This window comes from Macrotis lagotis, chromosome X (assembly GCF_037893015.1).
Source record: "Macrotis lagotis isolate mMagLag1 chromosome X, bilby.v1.9.chrom.fasta, whole genome shotgun sequence".
In the NCBI taxonomy this organism is placed as follows: domain Eukaryota; kingdom Metazoa; phylum Chordata; class Mammalia; order Peramelemorphia; family Peramelidae; genus Macrotis; species Macrotis lagotis.
This window is the reverse complement of record NC_133666.1, coordinates 655,868,132-655,886,605: the sequence shown is the minus strand read 5'-3', so window position 1 is coordinate 655,886,605 and position 18,474 is coordinate 655,868,132. Positions and strand designations below refer to the sequence as shown.

The window sequence follows — 18,474 nt, the reverse complement described above, 5'->3', positions numbered from 1 at the left end:
ACCAGACTTTCTGGATTAAATTGATTTTTTTGTGGGTTGACCTTGAAGCCCACCTATAACTATTTCTGTGGAAAAATGCATTTTGAGTCTTAAATGAGTATCAGGACCACTGTTAAGGGAAGTAGAGGAGCCAGCTCCCTTGTAGTGAGTCAGAGCTAAGAGGATTTTAGTGACATCATCCAGCTCAGAGAAAGGTAGCTGGAGTCTTTGGTGCCGAGGGGACAGAGCTTGGGCTCTCCTCCCTGGAGTCCTCTGCCAGCTCGCCTGTGCTGTCCTGGTAGGTGCTCTCTCTGGACACCAACATTACCAACCAAGTGAACAAGCTGAATCGTGATCTCCTGCGGCTTGTTGACGTGGGCGAGTTCTCAGAAGAGGCCCAGTTCCGGGACCCCTGCCGCTCCTATGTGCTCCCTGAAGTCATCTGCCGCCACTGCAACTTCTGCCGGGACCTGGATCTCTGCAAAGACCCCTTCCTCTCTCAGGTACAGAGCAGTCAATGTTCTGATTGTGGTGACTTGGTCTGCCATCCCAGAGGGAGAAGGGAGATTCAGGGCTCTCCTCCCTTTCCTTCTTAGCATTCCTCGGGCCCCGTGCCCCCCACTCCAGCTAGTCTTCTCCACGTGCTGTGGATCAACCCTGGACCCAGCTTGCGGTCTTTGAGATGGGACTAACTACATCTCACTGGCTCATCATGCAGCACAGCCCAGGCCTGAACTCCTGGAGACCTGGAAGCCCAGGCCGGAGGACTCGTCTCATCACCTTTTCCTTCTTCACTTAGGATGTCTCAGTTGTGCCTCAGTGGCTTTGCTCCAATTGCCAGGCAGCCTATGACTCTGCCCACATTGAGATGGCCCTGGTAGAAGCCCTTCAGAAGAAGCTTATGGCCTTTACCCTGCAGGACCTGGTGAGGCTCTGGGGACTGGGCTCTGGGCCAGGCCCCTTCCTCTTCTTCTAGCTCAGGCCCAGGCGTTGTCCAATAACCTCTTATCTAGGGCCTTGCAGCCCTGTGCCTGAACTGCCTTCTCCAAAGAGAGCTTCTGTGTCCACATTCTTGTTCATTAAATAAGCAGTGACCTCTCCCTACAAGAGGGGTCCCTTGGAGGCCTGCAGGGTCGTGAAGATTGGGGCTGGCTTTCCAGGGCCTGAGCCATGTCTTTTCAATTCTACTTGCACTGGCCAGGAGAGTAGCCTGGCATTCCCCACTGGGAGGAAGTGAGGTGAGCTCAGTAAGGAAGTCCTGGAGTATTTATTGACTCCTACTAAAGGCTCAACCCCAAGGTGAGACAGGAAAGAGAGATGGCGGCCCCCGTTCCCCAAGGGCTCACAGTATATGCAGAGGGAAATTGAGATCTGTAGGTCCCGGTACAAAACTATTATCTTGTGTGATTGAATGCTTCATTGTGGGGGATAGCTTATAATGGAGGGAAGAAGATATGCCAAGGCTCCAGTGGTCAGGGAAAGGACAGCCGTCCAATTAGGAAACATAAGGTTTAAGAATCTCCCCAAGACACCAGAGATGGTGGGCAGCATTGGGAGGGAAGGTTGGCCAGAGCACTAAGCCAGAGTGGGTGGAACCTTGAAAGGCAGCGGCCCATGAGCATGGGCTTGAGGCATGAGGGAACCCTGGCCCAGAGTGGGAGGCTGGGGTGGGCAGGCACTGGTGGCACTGGAACCCGTCCCTCCCAGCCTGCTCAGAGCCTTCTGGGAGAGGCTTCTCCTTCAGCTTTCATGTTTGCTTTAGGTCTGCCTCAAGTGTAAAGGGGTGAAGGAGGCCAACATGCCTGTCTATTGCAGCTGTGCTGGAGACTTTGCCCTGACCATTCAGACCAAGGTATGTGTGGGCCTAGCCTTCCTGGGGGGAGTGGGCTCAGTTCTTTCCTTCACAGGTTTCCTCTTTTCAAATTCTCTGAGGATTTCACACCTGTTAGTCATTCCTTTTCCCCTCAACCCCTCTCCAGCCTGATGGCTGCTGCTTCTGCCTTTGCAGGTCTTTGTCGAGCAGATTGGCATCTTCAGGAACATTGCCCAGCATTATGGTATGACTTACCTGACAGAAATGATTGAGTGGTTGCTGCACATGAATCCACAGCTTGCCACCTAGAGTCCGGTTGGAGGGTGCAACAGACCTTCTCGAAGCCTTTAGCTAGACTGTGGCCGTGATCTCTGCACCCCGGGGCCTGAGCACTTCTTCTGGGAGGCTAGAAGAAGCCCACTTACATGTAACCAGTCCCATGGGCATGATACGGTTGTTTCTAAACCCAGGGGAATAAAGGAAATGGATAAAGCCTGGCAACTTGAGGAGACCCCCAGAAAACTGGAAGCAGCAGTTGATTCTGGCCCCAAGAGATCCGGAGAGGAATGGGGGAGGAAGTGGTTCTGTCTCCCCACCATCTGAGCATTCATCATGTAAAGAGCAAAACCAGGCCCGAAACCCCCTGGGAAGGAGGGTTCTGAGCCACTGGAGACGTCTTGATTGTCGTGGCCTTTTCTGTAGCTGATGATCAAGTGAAGACTTTGGGAATTGGTTTCTTTGTAATTAAATGTCCTTCTATGCAGAGCAGCTCTTCTTTGGACCTGGGGCTGGGTTGTACCCAGGGATTCTGCTTTAAGGGACTTCAGGCAGGTTGGGTCCTGGAGGGCGACCTCCAGCTCCCCAGAACATGCCCGTTCCCCGCCGGGCCCCCAGCAGCAACAGTGACACGACTGGGTCTGGGCCAGGTCTCCATGGCGAAGGAAAGAGGAATTTGTAGCAAATACCTTGGGAGGGTTGGGAGCCTAGAGTAGTCTAAGAATACAGCATTGAGGGAAGGAGCCAACCCCTGAGCTGGACCCTGGACCCCCCCCCCCCCCTTTTTAGCTGAAGTTTGGGAATAAGGATCAGAAGGGAGGGTCCAAGGAGATGGCTGCTTTTCTGGGAGAGATGAGGGAACTGTCCTAGGAGTTGGGGCCCTCAGTAACCAGGTCCAACCTCTGGGGACTCCGGGCTGGCCTGAGAGAGCATCAGAAAGCTATGGCCGCACCCCAGGAAATTTGAGCCGCCTGCAGGTAGATGAAGCCAGAGTTAGCCTGGCCTGCAGGGGCTCTGGAGTAAAGACAAAATCAAATTAGAGAAGGCAGGGGGCTTCCTGGAAGGGTGGGGTCTGGGTGACCCAGGGTCCACTGATGGGGAGAGTGGGGGTGGTGCAGGCTCCCATTCTGCTCCCTGGGTCTGCCCTCAAGCATTGCCCACCCAAGGTGGCAAGACTGGCAGCTTGTTCTTGGAGGTGCCAGAGAGGACATTAATGGTGTCAAGCTGGGTCACCTTCGGGGTGGGGGGAGGGTGGAGTCCTGGTGACCTGGCCTTGGGGATTAGAAATCAGAGCCCTTAGAGCTGGCTTTCTCCATCCCTGAGCTGCTGCCAGATGCCCGGCTGGAAAAGCCAGTTGCTCAAGTCTTTAGGACTGTAACACAGATAGCCCAGACCCAGCCCGTGACCGAGAGCTCTCTGGTGGCAACCCACTTTTGACAAGAGACACAGATGTGTTTGTTAGTAAAGCTGGGTGCTTCCCTCCCTCCCTCACACAGCCCGGCTTCTCCACTAATTCCATTATTCTCTGGCTGTAGACACACACATCCCTGGGGACTGGTGGTATTCCAAGACTGGCCTGAGCAATATCAGCTTCCTCCTCTCTGCCTGCTCCCCGCAAGCCCCGTCCCCCTTGGCTCTCATTTAGACTCAGGTGAGGGGCCGCCTTCCCTCCTCCCACACCTGGGATCCTGTTTCCCCCCTCCACTCCATCGCTGCCCACTTTCTTTGCCCCAGAGGGAGACTGACCTCAGATTTCTCCTATGGAGAGGAGTGAGGAGTTTGAAACAGCCCCAGTATGTTCACCTGGACAAGGGCAGTGGCGCCGCCAAGCAGTCTCCAGGCCTGGAAGGGGCTTGTGGGGCCTCTAGTCTAACCCAGACTGAGCTTGGGCTCCTCCAGGGGCACCTCCAGACCACCGAGCAGGGCTACCGCTTCTGTCCGTATGCAGCCTCCCCGGGTTGTGTGACAGCGTTGGCACCGGGGCCCGACCCTTTGTTTCTGGGCTTGGGATGCTGCGTGGCCTCCCTGGAGAGGGCCCCTCCTATCCAACCCGGTCCTAAAGGCCAGCTTCACCCCTGCCTCATGAACTGTGTCCAGGAAAAGGGAGTGTTCTCAAGCTGCCTGGTCCTTCGCTGATGACCCCCGGACCCTATCAGAAGGGGGCCATTGGCCCGTCACGCTCCCAAGAACAGGCAAGGTCCAGCAAGCTCTGATCATGTGCATTTTATTGGAGCTCACTACCAACTCTGCCCATTTGCATAAAGGGGTTCACGGGGGACCCCTCTGGGGGGAGGGGTGGAGCACATATTTCAGGGGAATGAAGCCAGAGGAGGGATGGTCAGGAAATGTCTCCTTTCCACTCACCCTGGACTGCGAGCTCAGGTCTGAGGAAGGAGTATCTGTCACCAAGCCATCTGGCAGCAGGCTCTTGGGGGAAGAGGAGGGGATTGTCAGGCGTCCAGTGGGGAAAACTGAAGGGCTCTCTTTGAAGAGGAACCAGAGTGGGGCTCTGACATGGTGGGGAATGATGAGGGAGAGGCTAGGAGGATGGCGACTGGAGGGGAGACAACCATCCCTTCTGAACCCCAAGTTTCTATTCCCTTTTAGCCGGGCCCCCACAAACTTTAGGTGGTATGGAAGACACGGGTCTTTGATCCGAGCAGCCCCTTAGTGCTAGCAGCATGAGACCCTGTCTTTCAGTGGAGCTGGTGACTTCAAATGACCCTGTGGCCCCAGCCAGGGCCTCGATCTCTAAGCAGCATAAGGCAAAGGTGGAGGTGGTGCTGGGGTTCAGAGCTGGGACAAGCCTTTGGGTTCCATGGGGATGGAGTCCTGTGAAGAAGCCTGTGGGCTGGAAGGCCCTTTCTCTTCACCCGGGTCCTGGGGATCCACCATCTGCTTGGACCAGGGGCAGAGATATGGAGTATCCTCAGGCAAGGTCTAGATATGTCTGGTTGGGGATGAGGGCTCTGGGCTACTGAGCCCTCTTCTGCAAGTCATTTTCCTGGGGTCCTTCCCTGAGCCTCAGTTTGCTCAGATGTAGCAAGGGCAAGTGGAACTCTGGCTTGGAACTTTGGCTCAGGCTTGTGGAGTTGTCTGTGGGGCACTGCCCCAGGGAGGGTGACGAGGGGGGAGTGGGGCGTACCTTGTCAAACTTTCTGTGACTGTAGATCTTATTCTTGTTCATGAAGGTCAGTAAAATCCAGTCGCAGAGGAAGGAACCCTTGAGAACAAGAGCAAGGGGCCTGAGTAAGTGTTCTGGGGCCCTTTGCCCTCCCCGGGACCCCAGGGGAAGATGCTTACCACTCCAATGGAGGTCAGTGCCGTGGCCACGTTAATGATGGTGGGAATCAGGCTGAACTTCCCAGCCTGGGGGAAAAATCAGACTTTTAGACTTTTCCACCTCCAGCCACAGCCTTGAATCCTTCCCTCAGACAGTGTCCTAACCCTGGAAGGCTCCTGTCTCCCTACCTGTCCATGCACAATAACATCGATTCGGATCCCGTAGGCCTTGATGAGAGTACGGGAGGCCGTGCCGTTTTCATAGTAGTATTTAGCGAATCTAGAATGGAAGAGGGCCGGGGTGAGACGTGCCACCATGTGCCCTCTCGGGGAACACCCTGAGGAGACATTTGGGCAATACATAGGAGGTCCTCAACCCTATCCCAAGTTGAGGATGGAAAACCAGAGGAGTGTTGGCTTAAGGTTCTCCAAATCCTCCTCTGACCAGGCACCAACATGGAGCCATGACTCAAGAATTGGCCACATGGCTCCTATTCAAGAATCTTGAGTGATCCCTCGTAACTTTGGGACCAAATCCCAATGCCTTGGCTTGGCCCTTCATGCCATTCACCAAAAGCCAACTTCTGCCTCTGGCTCTGAATTATTTCGAAGTGCTCCTGTCCACCTCCACCCTAAGCAATTCTACCTCTTAGAATTCCTGACTTCTGTCAAGACTCAACTTGCCAGTCAATCAACAAGCACTAATATTAGGCGCCCAGTGTGCTAGGAAACCCTCTTCATACTAGAGTCCTCCTCTTTTAATTATTGTCTATTTATCCTGCTTATTTGTATGGATTTGTATCCATGTGGGTCCCCATTAGATTGTAAGGTCCCTGAGGGAAGGGACATCTTTTTGTTTTGTCTTCAGTACCTCAGTTGAGTACCTTCAGCTCATTGCCCCGCAGAGTCACTTAAGATGCTTGTTGGGTTGGGTTGGATTGGCTTGACAAGAGTATTGACTAAAGTTTAGGTACAAACATCCCCCCAGCCTACCTCTTGGGAGACCCACAGCCTTTACTTGAGTCCTTTTCTCTTTACCTTGAAGGAAGAATCCCAGCCCTTGGGAATCCTCCCACCTTGGCCCTTTGGCCAGTCATAAATTTCTGGTGTGGGTGAGGAGTCCTGGCCACCTGACTGGGTGGATGGGGGGGGACTGAATCCCCAGGAGAACTTCCAGGGCATACCTGTAATTATAGCCTGAGGAAGCCGCGATGTGCTTAGGGTCCAGCCGCCGGAAGGAATATTTGGGATTGCACTTGGACTCAGACAGGTCCAGGTTGCAGTTCCAGTTGATAATGACTCCAATGACTCCACCCTGCAGAGAAAAGGAGAGGAGCCGAGATTCCAAGGATATTAGCAACATGGTGGTTCTACCCCTAAAGTTCAAATCCCACTTCTCATCCTTATTCCTTATGTGACCTTGGACAAGTCACCTAAGCTCTCTAGGCTTCAATCTCCTTCTCTCTAAAATAGAAGGGTTGGGCCAGACATCCTCCGAGGTGTCTTCTCACTCTAAATCTATGGTACTGATTGGAATGGAATGAGGGTCCCTTCTATGAAAGAAGGAGGATGGGGGCAGCTAGGTGGTGCAGTGGATAGAGCACTGGCCCTGGAGTCAGGAGGACCCGAGTTCAAATCCATCCTCAGATACTTAATAATTGCCTAGCTGTGTGTCCTAGGGCAAGTCACTTGACCCCATTGCCTTGCAAAAACCAAAAAAACCAAACAGACAAAAAAAAAACCGTATGGTATCTGTGACCCATTCAGATCTGGAGGTAGAGAAGTCAAAAGGCAAAAGATTGAGAGTCAGGATGAGGTTGAACCTATATGTGTGTGTGTGTATTTAGGTATTCATGTATATTTGGACCTTATATGAATCTTAGAGGTTAATTCTGAAAGTACCATGAAATTGTAGATTTGAGACTCTGACATTATCTCACCCAATTCTCTCTTCACACAAAGTAACTCGCCCAGGGTCACATAGATTCAAACTCAGATCTTTTGATTTCAAATCCAGTATTTTCCACAAAGCCCAGGCTGGGAGCCCAAGTCCCCCACACTCACACCTTCCCCCAGCGCTCCCTCTGCCCACCTTCAAAATTTTCCATGGCTTCCTCAGCAGCATGGAAGCCTGGTAGGCCAACCATGAGCACCAGCTGTCAATAATTCAGCAGGTGTTACCTATACCCAAGTTTGCCTCCGATCACATTTCTCTTTCCTCTGCCACTGGTGGCAGTTGGGGTCAGTTCATCTCCTGAGCCAGGAGAGACTCAGTGACCCCCCCACAGGGACACATCCTCCTCCAAATTCTCCCTTTGCTGGGGCTTTGGCTGCATTTGGTGCCCTTTTCCAAATAATCAGAAATCCCAAGGGAAAAGGACCCAGAAGGAGCTTTACCCCTGGTCTCCATATTCCATTCCTGGGCCCCCAAATCACTGTATTCCATTCCCAGGCCCAATTTCCCTCCTGAGCCTCTGTTCTCATGGGGTATTTATTACTCAGTTCTCCCCAGCTTTATTCTTTATTCCCGAACTTCTATACAGCCCTACTGAACTTGAGCCTCGCCCTCTACTCCTGAGCCTCCAGTCTCCCATTTTGGAGCTCCCACTTCTGGCCACTGTTCCCAAGTTCCAAGCATCATAACTCCTGAGTCCCTACTCCTCACTTCCATCCCCCTACCCTCATCTTCATATTCTCTTCCCTTCTCCTTCCCCCAGGCCCCAACCTTATGAGCCAGCTCTGTGAAGTTCTCTCCTGCCTGCTCCACAATGAAGCCCAATTTAAATATGGGACAGTAGAGGTCGGTGTCAGCATTGAAGGTGCAGTTTTTCAGGTAGCCATTATCAATGTCCTTGACGTTCCCCCTGGGAGATGAAGGAGGAGCATGATGGAGTTGGAATAATTCTCTCCCTTTGCTCCCAAGTGGCTCACCTCCCCAGGAAAATGAGAGTGCGGCAGAGATATTTTCTGTCAGAAGAGTCCAATCTCCACCCTTTTCTGCCCTTTTCCCTCACCAAACCATCCCTACCTTGGACCCCATGACAAATTGCTTATTTCTCTTACTTGGAAAATTGGAATTTGGGGTAATGTATGCTGTTCTTGATGAGGATGGTGAACTGTGGGGCCATATCCCCGAGGTACTCACTGAGGAGGGACAGAGAGATCAAAAGTAAGGATCCCCCCTCCCCCCATGGAATGGAGTATTATGTCCTTAATCAGCGTCCTGGGAGTCGGGTTTGTGGGATCAGATTCAGCCTCCCCTCCCCAAAACAACTGTGTCACACACAGGCACACACTTAAGACAAAGGAAAGTAATTTGCTCAAGATCCCACATTGATAGCAGAGCCAGAACCAAAAGCCGGGTCTTGAGATGGTAGGACTTCGAGCCAGAAAGGACCTTTCATGTCTTGTTCAACTGCCTCATTTTACAGATAAGGAAGCTGAGACTCAGAAAACTAACTTGTCCAAGGTTTTGAATATAGCAGGGCTATGATTTAGGCTTAGATCCTCTCCCTTAGCATGTCAGCTATAGGAAGACCCTTGTTCTGGCCAAGAGGCAGGTTGGCAGAATAGAAAGTGAACCAGTGGAAGGGACAGAGTATTAAGGTTCAAATCCACCTCTGATACCTCTTGAATGACCTTGGGTGAGTTACTTCCATCAGTTTTCTCATCTGTAAAATAAGTGGGGTCTCTTGTGAGTCCTGAGGGTGATAGGGAGGGGGCAGAGAATGTTCACTTCAGCCCGAGAACCTAAGCCCTGGGGGACAATAATGGGTACTGGACCCATCTGGACCTGATGGTTGTTCCATCTTCCACAGGGCACCAGGCTGACACTTCACATGTCATCTCAGTCCCAGAGTAATAGGGAACACAACGTCCAGTTTTCTTTCCTAAGGAGGCATGAAAACTTGGGGTGAGGGGGGTGGTGCGGATACCCCGAAGCAAGGGATTCTGCCTGTCAGTCGTCTCATGCTCCTGTATACTCACCACTGCCCAGCATGTCCATCTCCCCTTCTTTGCAGTCCTGATCAGAGGAGCAAGGGGCATTCCGAACGCGGATGTTCTGGAGGACACAAGGACGGGTAAACCAGTTAAGCCCCAGCCCGACTTCTGAATCTCTCCCGGCCACATTTGTGGTCAGAGAGCTTGTGCTAAAGGAGACCATCCCCTAGGCCATCAATTCATACCACCTTATTTTACAGATTAGGAAAGCTCAGAGAAATCTTACCCAAGATCATACAGGTAGAAACTAAGTAGGAAGGATTTGAACCCAGATCCCTGATTCCAAATCCCCCCCCCCCAATAGAACGAGGGTCACGAGATATGTCCTGAGTTCTATTCCTTTTTCTCCTCCTCCATCTTTAGTCCCTCCCAATGACTGCGTCATTCCAATGGCCATCCCACCCAGATGAAAAGGTCCGTACTGTAGAAAACTCACCTCGGGGCAAGTGCCCAGGGTCTGGAAGGGAGTGCTTTCTGCCCGGGTGATGATGGTAAACACACTGCCCCCCTAGCTCCAAAGAGGAGAAGAGGGTCATGGAGTGGGGCCTGGGGGACTGCCAATAGAAGCTCTTGCCTCCATCTATCCCCTGGCTCTTAGGCAGGACACATGTCAAGGGAAGTTGACCCCATTGGTGGCAGCCAAGGGACAGAAGATCCATTACCCCCCCCCCCCAGGAACCAGACCATGCCAGTGGGCCGTAGGGGTCCTCACCTCTGGGGGTTTCACATACTCCTCTACATCCCAAACTTTGAGGTTGGACTTGGTGATGCCTTTGACTTTCGTGATGACAGAGCTCTCGGGTCCAGTTTCACTGTCCTGATAGCCTTTCTGAATGAGGAACACGTACCTGCCAAGCAGAGAGAGGATGCCAGCCTGCTTAGGGCTCCCTTAGGGGGCACCTGGGGTTGCTCTCTAGGGAGATTTCCCCAAGTAGCATACATGGTGGAAGTCCCCAAGTGGGGAACTGGCTCATTTCCATCCTGGGATCATTTCTCTCAGTTTTTGGGACTCTAAAAGGGGGAAATTGGATCTGGCCAGTTTCCTGAGCCCTTCTCTCCCAACAACCTCTAGCTATCACCATTAGCTCTGCCCTCCTTTAGACCCTCCCCCGCCTGTCTCACTCCCCCTTTCACTTCCAAGGCTGTCTCCTTCCTCACTCAGCTGTTTTCTACTCCTCTTCTGACCCTCCTCCTCTTCCTCTCTCCTGCCGCTCCAATCTCTTCTTTCTTGCTCCCTTCCAGGTCCCTACTCTTTCTTGTCCCTCAGGTCTGGCTCCTTCTGGCTCCTCCCACCCCCCACTCTCGGTTTTTCCCTTCCCATCTCCCAAGTCAGTTCCATATCTGCCTGGTCTCCTTCTGTCCCTTCTTCTTTTGTTCCTTCCACTCCCACCCCCGCCCCGGTCCTCCCCTTCTCCCCGCCCCACGTCTGTCTTCTCCGGGAACAACTGCTCCCCTGCCCCAATGGTCTCCTAGCTGCCCCCGCCTTTGTACCCTTCTGGCCCCCTCGGTGCCGTCCTCTCCCGCACCCCTCCTGCCCTCCCGCGGGTCTGTGCCCCCCGGGCCCCCTCGGTGCCGTCCTCTCCTGCACTCCTCCTGCCCTCCGCAGGTCTGTGCCCCCCGGGCCCCCTCGGTGGTCCTCTCCCTCACCCCTCCTGCCTTCCCGCGGGTCTGTGGCCCCCGGGCCCCCTCGGTGGTCCTCTCCCGCACCCCTCCTGCCCACCTCTCCCGCACCCCTCCTGCCCTCCCGCAGGTCTGTGCCCCCCGGGCCCCCTCGGTGGTCCTCTCCCGCACCCCTCCTGCCCTCCGCAGGTCTGTGCCCCCCGGGCCCCCTCGGTGCCGTCCTCTCCCGCACACCTCCTGCCCTCCGCAGGTCTGTGCCCCCCGGGCCCCCTCGGTGGTCCTCTCCCTCACCCCTCCTGCCCTCCCGCGGGTCTGTGGCCCCCGGGCCCCCTCGGTGGTCCTCTCCCGCACCCCTCCTGCCCTCCGCAGGTCTGTGCCCCCGGGCCCCCTCGGTGGTCCTCTCCCGCACCCCTCCTGCCCACCTCTCCCGCACCCCTCCTGCCCTCCCGCGGGTCTGTGCCCCCGGGCCCCTCGGTGCCCTCCTCTCCCGCACCCCTCCTGCCCTCCCGCGGGTCTGTGCCCCCGGGCCCCCTCGGTGGTCCTCTCCCGCACCCCTCCTGCCCTCCCGCGGGTCTGTGCCCCCGGGCCCCTCGGTGCCCTCCTCTCCCGCACCCCTCCTGCCCTCCCGCGGGTCTGTGCCCCCGGGCCCCCTCGGTGCCCTCCTCTCCCGCACCCCTCCTGCCCTCCCGCGGGTCTGTGGCCCCCGGGCCCCCTCGGTGGTCCTCTCCCGCACCCCTCCTGCCCTCCGCAGGTCTGTGCCCCCGGGCCCCCTCGGTGGTCCTCTCCCGCACCCCTCCTGCCCACCTCTCCCGCACCCCTCCTGCCCTCCCGCGGGTTTGTGCCCCCGGGCCCCTCGGTGCCCTCCTCTCCCGCACCCCTCCTGCCCTCCCGCGGGTCTGTGCCCCCGGGCCCCCTCGGTGCCGTCCTCTCCCGCACCCCTCCTGCCCTCCGCAGGTCTGTGCCCCCCGGGCCCCCTCGGTGCCGTCCTCTCCCGCACCCCTCCTGCCCTCCGCAGGTCTGTGCCCCCGGGCCCCCTCGGTGCCGTCCTCTCCCGCACCCCTCCTGCCCTCCGCAGGTCTGTGCCCCCCGGGCCCCCTCGGTGCCGTCCTCTCCCGCACCCCTCCTGCCCTCCCGCGGGTTTGTGCCCCCGGGCCCCTCGGTGCCCTCCTCTCCCGCACCCCTCCTGCCCTCCCGCGGGTCTGTGCCCCCGGGCCCCCTCGGTGGTCCTCTCCCGCACCCCTCCTGCCCTCCTCTCCCGCACCCCTCCTGCCCTCCCGCGGGTCTGTGCCCCCGGCCCCCTCGGTGCCCTCCTCTCCCGCACCCCCGGCCTCTCGCCTCTCCTGGGGCCCGCCCGCACCAGACGAAGTAGAGGAGGATGAGCAGCTGCACGGTGCGGTAGATGCAGCCCAGGTTTCGGTTCTTCACCACGATCACCTTGGGCGTCTCGTAGTCCCAGAAGCTCCAGAGGCCGCCCCAGCAGGTCTGGGCCAGGAGCCGGGCCGAGCGCTCCTTCTCGGGGGCCGCTGCTTCGGAGGTGGCCGTGAGGAAGTGGGGCCCCGGGCCCCCGGGCCCCTGCCCCGCCTCTGCCGGGCCCTGGGCCCCCTGAGCCATGCGGGGCATGGGCACTCGCTGCCCGCCGGGCCTCCTCGGCGCTCGCCAGCGCACAGGCCGGTCCCTCCGCGCCCCGAGTGCCCGGGCCACCCCTTCGGGGCGGGGATGGGGAGTCGCCACGCCCCTCCCGGCCGGCCACCGCCCTCCCTGGCCCCTGGCCCCAAGGCTCAGCCCTCCACGAGGCCGGCTCCCTCCCAGGCCAAGGAAGGCAGGTGAGGCGCCTTCGGCATGGGGGTGCCTAGGCATGGGGCGGTATGGGGGGTACCTAGGCATGGGGCGGCATGGGGGTGCCTAGGCATGGGGCGGCATGGGGGTGCCTAGGCATGGGGCGGCATGGGGGTGCCTAGGCATGGGGCGGCATGGGGGGTGCCTAGGCATCGTGCTCTCTGCCTCTACTTTTTAGGTGCCTAGGCTTGAGGCTGACCAGCCTGAGACCCCTGGGAAGCGTCTCGCGCGGCCTTTGGGGGGGCTGGGCCTAGAAGAGGGGATCCCAGGAGAAGGCGTCTGTGCCCGTTCTGGCCATGGGAAAACAGCCCGCCGCCGCCGCCGCTACGGCAGGTCAGAGACGGGAGCCTGCGCCCCAAGGGAGACCCGAGGTGGACTGGGCACAAAGCGGGGGCACCCGCGAGGGTGGGGATGCAAACGCAGCCGTTCGGAACAGGAGAGAAGCCGGCGGCCACTGGACAGCTCCCTCTGGGGACTGAGGAGAGTGCGGCCCTGGGGCCCGGCCGGAGCGCGACTAGGGCAGGGGCAGCACAGCACCCCCGGCGCTTCCTCCCTTAGCTTTCTAGGAATCCTCCGTGACAGAGCTGCGAGTGGGGAAAGGGAGCTTCCCCGAGCTGCTCAACAGCCCCACTGCCCGCACCTCTGCCGCCCTGGAGAGCGGGGCCAGAGAGGGGGGATCAAAGGGGCCGTGAGAGTGGGGCACGAGGGGCCACAGACTTGGAGAGAGGATCGAATCTGGAGACAGAACCCCAGCCAAGCCTCCTGCTCCCTGTGCGGGTCCCAACAAGTCACTCTGTGCCTCAGTTTCTTCTTCTGTAAAGTGAGGGAGTTGTGAATAATGACCTCTGGGATCCCTTTCAGCTTCAAGTCTAGGATCTCTTTCTATTCAAGGTTGTTTCCTTGTCTGTAAAACAGACAAGAAGGCTATTATCCAGCCTCATGGGGCCGCTTAGGGGGTGAGCTGTTACCCCAAAACACAGATACAGGCTTTCCCAGAAACCTAGAGCGGTGATGACAAACAGTAGAATGATACCCAGTGTAGATTAGATTGCTGGGGATGTGACCCCCACCTTCATGGAGTTTCCATTCTATTGGAACATAACTGGGTTCATTTATTCTTTTGGCCCCCATTCTATCATCAAGAAGGCTTGCAAACATTTCTAAAGCACCACACACTGGGTGCTGAGGCAAAAATGAAATGACTCCTGCCCTCAGGGAGCTTACTTTTTATAGGGGAAGATAACATGTACAGGCGTAAGCATAAAGAAAATAGATATAAAGTCATTTTGGCAGGGAGGCACCAGCTGGTTGGGGGGATCCAGAAAGTCTTCATGTAGAAGGTGATAATTGAGCTTGCAAAGAAACAAGGGATTCCAAGAGATGGGTGGGAGGAGGGAACAGATAGTACAAAGGCATGGAGATGGGATAAAGAGTAGCAAAGCCTCTAAAATCTAGGCTGTTTAACAAAATAAACCTTATCACACAGAATATTACTTTCCACTGGAAGACAAGGGGATGATAAAATACTTTCAATTCCTGTGGCAGATTTCATGAAATTTCCAGGGCACATGAAGAGCATGAAAAGAGGCTTTCTTTCCTTTCTGTTTTCCTTTCTCTTTCTTTCCCTGACTTCTCCATTTTTCTATTTCTCAAACCCTTAATTTTCTCCCTTTTTTCTTCCTCTCAGTCTCTCTCACCTTTTCTCCTTTACACCCCTTTTCTCTGTTTCTTCCTCTTGATTAAAAAAAATTAAATGCTTTATTTAAAACCTCTCTGGTCATTGGTACAAACAACAAAATTTGCATTAATATCTATTTATGTTCAAATCAACCATTTTCAATGCATTAAGCATCATGAGACACAATTTCTCTGTCTCCCTCTTAAATCCCCATCAGAAATCTTCATTCTTATTTGCTTTTCTTCCTGTTATAATTAGCCCTTCTCCCATTCCTCTGGTTTAGCTTTTTCACATTTTTCATTATTTCATAAAGATCCATCTAGATTTCTTGGATTTCCTCAGACTTGCAAGACTTAATTGAATCATAACCTCTCTCTCTCTCTCTCTCTCTCTCTCTCTCTCTCTCTCTCTCTCTCTCTCTCTCTCTCTCTTTACCTCTTCCTCCTTATTTCTTTCCCTCTGGAGCTCCCTCCCTTTTCTTCCCCTTCTCTTTCCCTCTTCTCCCTTTTCTTCCTCTCTCCCTATTAACAAGTCTTTATTAAGGAGATATCAAGTACTGGGGACACAAGGATAAAGAATGAAACAACCTCTATTTGCAAGTTTGCATCCTATTCCTCTACCTTTCCCTCCCCTCCCTTCTCTTCTCCCTTTTTCTGGGCTTCTTTCCTCGTTCTTTCTTTCTCTCCCTATTTGTTTTCCCTTTTCAGGTTCTATTATTTCTATGTCATTCCTATCACTACAACTGCCTTAAAACAAATTAACAAACACACAAAAGCTTAATCATTATTATTAATACCTTAAAAGTTTAGGAAATCTCTCCTAAGTCTTGAATCATGCAGCTCCATCCCTGCTCTGCTCCCGTTAGACAGCTTTGGTCATTGACCCTCCCAATAAGGCAGCTCCCTCTCACCCTCCAAAGGGCATTGCTTGAGAAAGCCAAGGTGTCCAACAGTGAGGCAGAGAGAGAGAGAGAGAGAGAGTAATCACACCATGCCCCTGAGGGCAACTTTTCTCTGAAAACTTACTTTCTGTTATAGAAACAAAAGGACCCTGTAGGTCCTGGGAGAGATTCTGCTCCGGTAACTGGTGTGGAGGGTTCTAGGAGTCTTTGGTGGTATGGTTCTTGTGAATCAAACTGGGATTTTGTCCTCAATGACAGTGAGAGAGAGAGAGAGAGAGAGAGAGAGAGAGAGAGAGAGAGAGAGAGAGAGAGAAAAGGAATGATGGTGGAACACTATTGTTCTATTAGAAACCAGGAGGGATGGGAGTTCAGGGAAGCCTGGAAGGATTTGCATATGATGAGCAGAACCAGATGGGGGCGATGATCAACCTTGATGGACTTGCTCATTCCATCAGTGCAATAACCAGGGACAATTTGGGCTGTCTGCAATGGAGAATACCATCTGTATCCAGAGAAAGAATTGTGGAGTTTGAACAAAGACCAAGGACTATTACCTTCAAATTAGAAAAAAATACCGTTATTATATAATTTTGCTGTCTCTTATACTTTATTTTTCTTCCTTAAGGATATGATTTCTCTCTCATCACATTCAATTTGGATCAATGCATACCATGGAAACAATGTACAGACTAACAGACTGCCTTCTGTGGGGGTTGGGGGGAGGGAAGCAAGAATGGGGGGAAATTGTAAAACCCAAAATAAATAAAATCTTTCTAAAAAAAAGAAAAGGAATGATGGGGGGAGAAGAAGGATGGTATGGAAAGGGAAAGAAATGAGAAGGAGAGAAGGAGAGGAAGGAAGGGAGATGAAGAGTCAGGAGGAGAGAGAAGAGAAAAAGACAGGGATTGAGACAGGGTAGAGAGAAAAAAGAGGGAAGGAGAGAGGAAGAAAGGGAAAGAGGAAGAGAGGAGGAGGGGGAGAGAAGAGGGAGAAGAGGTGAGTGAAAAAGAGAAGGGAAAGAGAGAGAAAGAAGAGAGTGGGGAAAGAAGTTTGACAGTGACATGTGGTGGCAAGTGATGAGAGAGATCTAACTGCCCATTTAGCCCCCTCCTCATGCATTGCGTCATCTCTTCATCTTTCTTCTTTCCCTGTGATCTCAGAACACAGTCAGGGGATATCCTTACTCCTCACTAAGGCTCACTCCTCTCTCCAAACCCTTGTTCCCATTTCCTGCCACCTTTTCTTTGACCTCTCTCAGACCATTTACCCCCTCTCATACTTCCTCTGTCTTTCCTCTAGTGGTTCCTTCCCATCTGCCCAAGAACATGCTTGGAATTTTCCCAATCATAAAAAGAGCTAGGTGCTAGGCTGCAGTTTCCCCATATTATCCCCATTAAAATTGGGGTCGTGCATATATTACACTGTACAGAGGCTAATTGTTCTCTTTTTCTTCTTGAACTTCCATCCTTCCACCTCCTTTCTGGGGATCCTTGATCCCATAATGTCAGTATTTCCTATGAATGAGCCCTTGGACCTCTTTTTCCCCTTCCCTTCTGATACTTCTCATCTCCCACGTATCTGTCTACTGCCCCCACCCCAGCTTCAGGTGTCCAGATCCATATCTCTCCTTGCATTCAAGCCATCTCCACCTAGATGTCCCACTGGCATTGCCAACTCAGCATTCCACACCTGTCTTCTTGGGTCTTTTCTCCAAAGCTTCCTCTCCCATCTGTCTCCATGGTCTCTGTCTGTGGCAGTGCTGATCACTCCATCTCCCAGGTTCATACTATCTTTGATTCTTCTCTCCTTCCCCTCGAGTCCAATCTGTCCATCTGACTCCTGTCAATTCCTTCTTGGCCATATTTCTCACTTTCATTCCTTTCTCTTCCCCCTGCCAGCAGCATTCTAGGAAAGACTCTGACCTCCCACTAGGCTATGGCAATTCTAACAAGTCTTTCCACCTCTTCACTTGCTCATCTCTAATCGATCCTCCACATTCCCACAATGGGTCTTGCTTCCCCCTAGATCTGATCATGTCCCTTGTATTCTCATCAGTCTTCATTAGCTCCCTATTACCTCCCAAATTTTGAACTAAATCTTTATGACTCTAGGACATTCTATCCACTGCTTCACCTAGAACCTATGCATGGCAGACATAAACATAATATGTTTATTAAAGCAGTGATAAATCTCAGAATTTCAGAATAGGAAGGAACATCAGAGGCCATTTAATCCTGCCCAGACCTCTGCAAGAATCCTTTCTGGATAAGAAGTCCTTTTGCTTTAAGACTTCTAAGGTGAAGGCTCCCTCCCTCCTTTCCTTCCTTTCTCTTTTGTCATTCCCTCCTTCCCTCTCTCCATCCCTTCTGGCCTCTCTTCCCCTCCCTCCTTCCCTTTCTCCCTCTCTCCCTCCCTCCTTCCCACTCTCCCTCTTTCCCACTTTCCCTATTTCCCTCCCTCCCTGCCTCTCTGCTTCACTCCCTCTCTCTCTGCCTCTCTCTTTCACTCCCTTTCTGCTGCTTTCACTCCCTCCCTTCCTCTCTCCCTGCCTTCTTTCCCTTCCACCCTCCATTCCTCCCTTCAGAGATGCTGGGTCTCATTGTTTAGGCACTTTTTCCTTTGATTAAACCTAAAGCTAGAGGCAGCTAGGTGGCGCAGTGGATAGAGCACCGGCCCTGGAGTCAGGAGTACCTGAGTTAAAATGCAGCCTCAGACACTTAATAATGACCTAGCCCTGTGGCCTTGGGCAAACCACTTAACCGCATTGCCTTGCAAAAAAAACCCCAAACAAACCCTAAAGCTACCTCTCTGCAGCTTCCATCTATTAACCCGGGTCTGCATTTTGGGTCTGAGCAGAAGAATATGGTCTGCCTTCTGATGACCCTCCAAAAACTTAAAAGGGCTCACATTGCCCTCCCCAGACTTTTGTTCTTTCAGCCAATCCTTCCTTGTATGGAAGGACATTATGGCTTTTCATCATCTACATTACTCAGCCCAAGATGCTCTCTAGAAAAAAGGAGGACACATAGAGTCATAGACCTTATAGGTCTGATGAAGAAAGGGAGACAGGAAAGAAGGAAAGGAAAG

At 53.6% G+C, this 18,474-nt stretch overlaps 3 protein-coding genes across 9 annotated transcripts in view; 2 read left to right on the top strand and 1 right to left on the bottom strand.

Moving 5' to 3' along the window:
* POLE (DNA polymerase epsilon, catalytic subunit) overlaps positions 1–2,555 on the top strand; it is a 77,778-nt gene extending 75,223 nt beyond the window's left edge. For all 4 annotated transcript variants that reach the window (XM_074205159.1, XM_074205160.1, XM_074205161.1 and 1 more), the window contains 4 exons: positions 282–482; positions 779–904; positions 1,742–1,831; positions 1,988–2,555. In XM_074205159.1, coding sequence (XP_074061260.1) covers positions 282–482; positions 779–904; positions 1,742–1,831; positions 1,988–2,101 — 531 coding nt within the window. In that variant the 3' untranslated portion in view covers positions 2,102–2,555. The remainder of the gene's footprint in view (positions 1–281; positions 483–778; positions 905–1,741; positions 1,832–1,987) is intronic.
* A 1,721-nt stretch (positions 2,556–4,276) lies between these two features.
* On the bottom strand, positions 4,277–12,748 carry P2RX2 (purinergic receptor P2X 2). Of its 3 annotated transcripts, none has more exons than XM_074205147.1 (12): positions 12,330–12,748; positions 10,065–10,200; positions 9,789–9,860; positions 9,338–9,413; positions 9,144–9,240; positions 8,414–8,494; positions 8,076–8,214; positions 6,535–6,665; positions 5,540–5,630; positions 5,372–5,437; positions 5,214–5,291; positions 4,277–4,495 (listed from the first exon to the last, which is right to left on the bottom strand). In XM_074205147.1, exons 1-12 carry the CDS (start codon positions 12,590–12,592, stop codon positions 4,337–4,339), a joined length of 1,389 nt encoding a protein of 462 aa, XP_074061248.1. In that variant the 5' UTR covers positions 12,593–12,748; the 3' UTR covers positions 4,277–4,336. The 3 variants fall into 3 exon arrangements, with proteins under 3 accessions (XP_074061248.1, XP_074061249.1, XP_074061247.1); XM_074205148.1 differs by having other exon boundaries at positions 4,412–4,963; XM_074205146.1 differs by lacking the exon at positions 4,277–4,495 and having other exon boundaries at positions 4,871–5,291.
* The window catches only part of LRCOL1 (leucine rich colipase like 1), a 40,072-nt gene continuing 34,066 nt past the window's right edge, over positions 12,469–18,474 (top strand). The window contains exons 1-2 of one of the 2 annotated variants that reach the window (XM_074205150.1): positions 12,719–12,795; positions 12,987–13,141. In XM_074205150.1, coding sequence (XP_074061251.1) covers positions 13,105–13,141 — 37 coding nt within the window. In that variant the 5' untranslated portion in view covers positions 12,719–12,795; positions 12,987–13,104. Of the gene's footprint in view, positions 12,796–12,986; positions 13,142–18,474 lie in introns of both variants that reach the window. The other variant, XM_074205149.1, reaches the window with a different exon arrangement.

What these genes read in the sequence shown, in the direction of transcription:
- P2RX2 (XM_074205146.1), bottom strand. Translation starts at nt 12,592, where the DNA reads ATGCCCCGCATGGCTCAGGGGGCCCAGGGCCCGGCAGAGGCGGGGCAG. An exon ending in CCCTGGGCACTTGCCCCGAG is followed by an intron (nt 9,414 to 9,788) that starts GTGAGTTTTCTA and finishes TGTGTCCTCCAG; the next exon opens with AACATCCGCGTTCGGAATGC. An exon ending in CCCAAATTCCAATTTTCCAA is followed by an intron (nt 8,215 to 8,413) that starts GTAAGAGAAATA and finishes TTCATCTCCCAG; the next exon opens with GGGGAACGTCAAGGACATTG.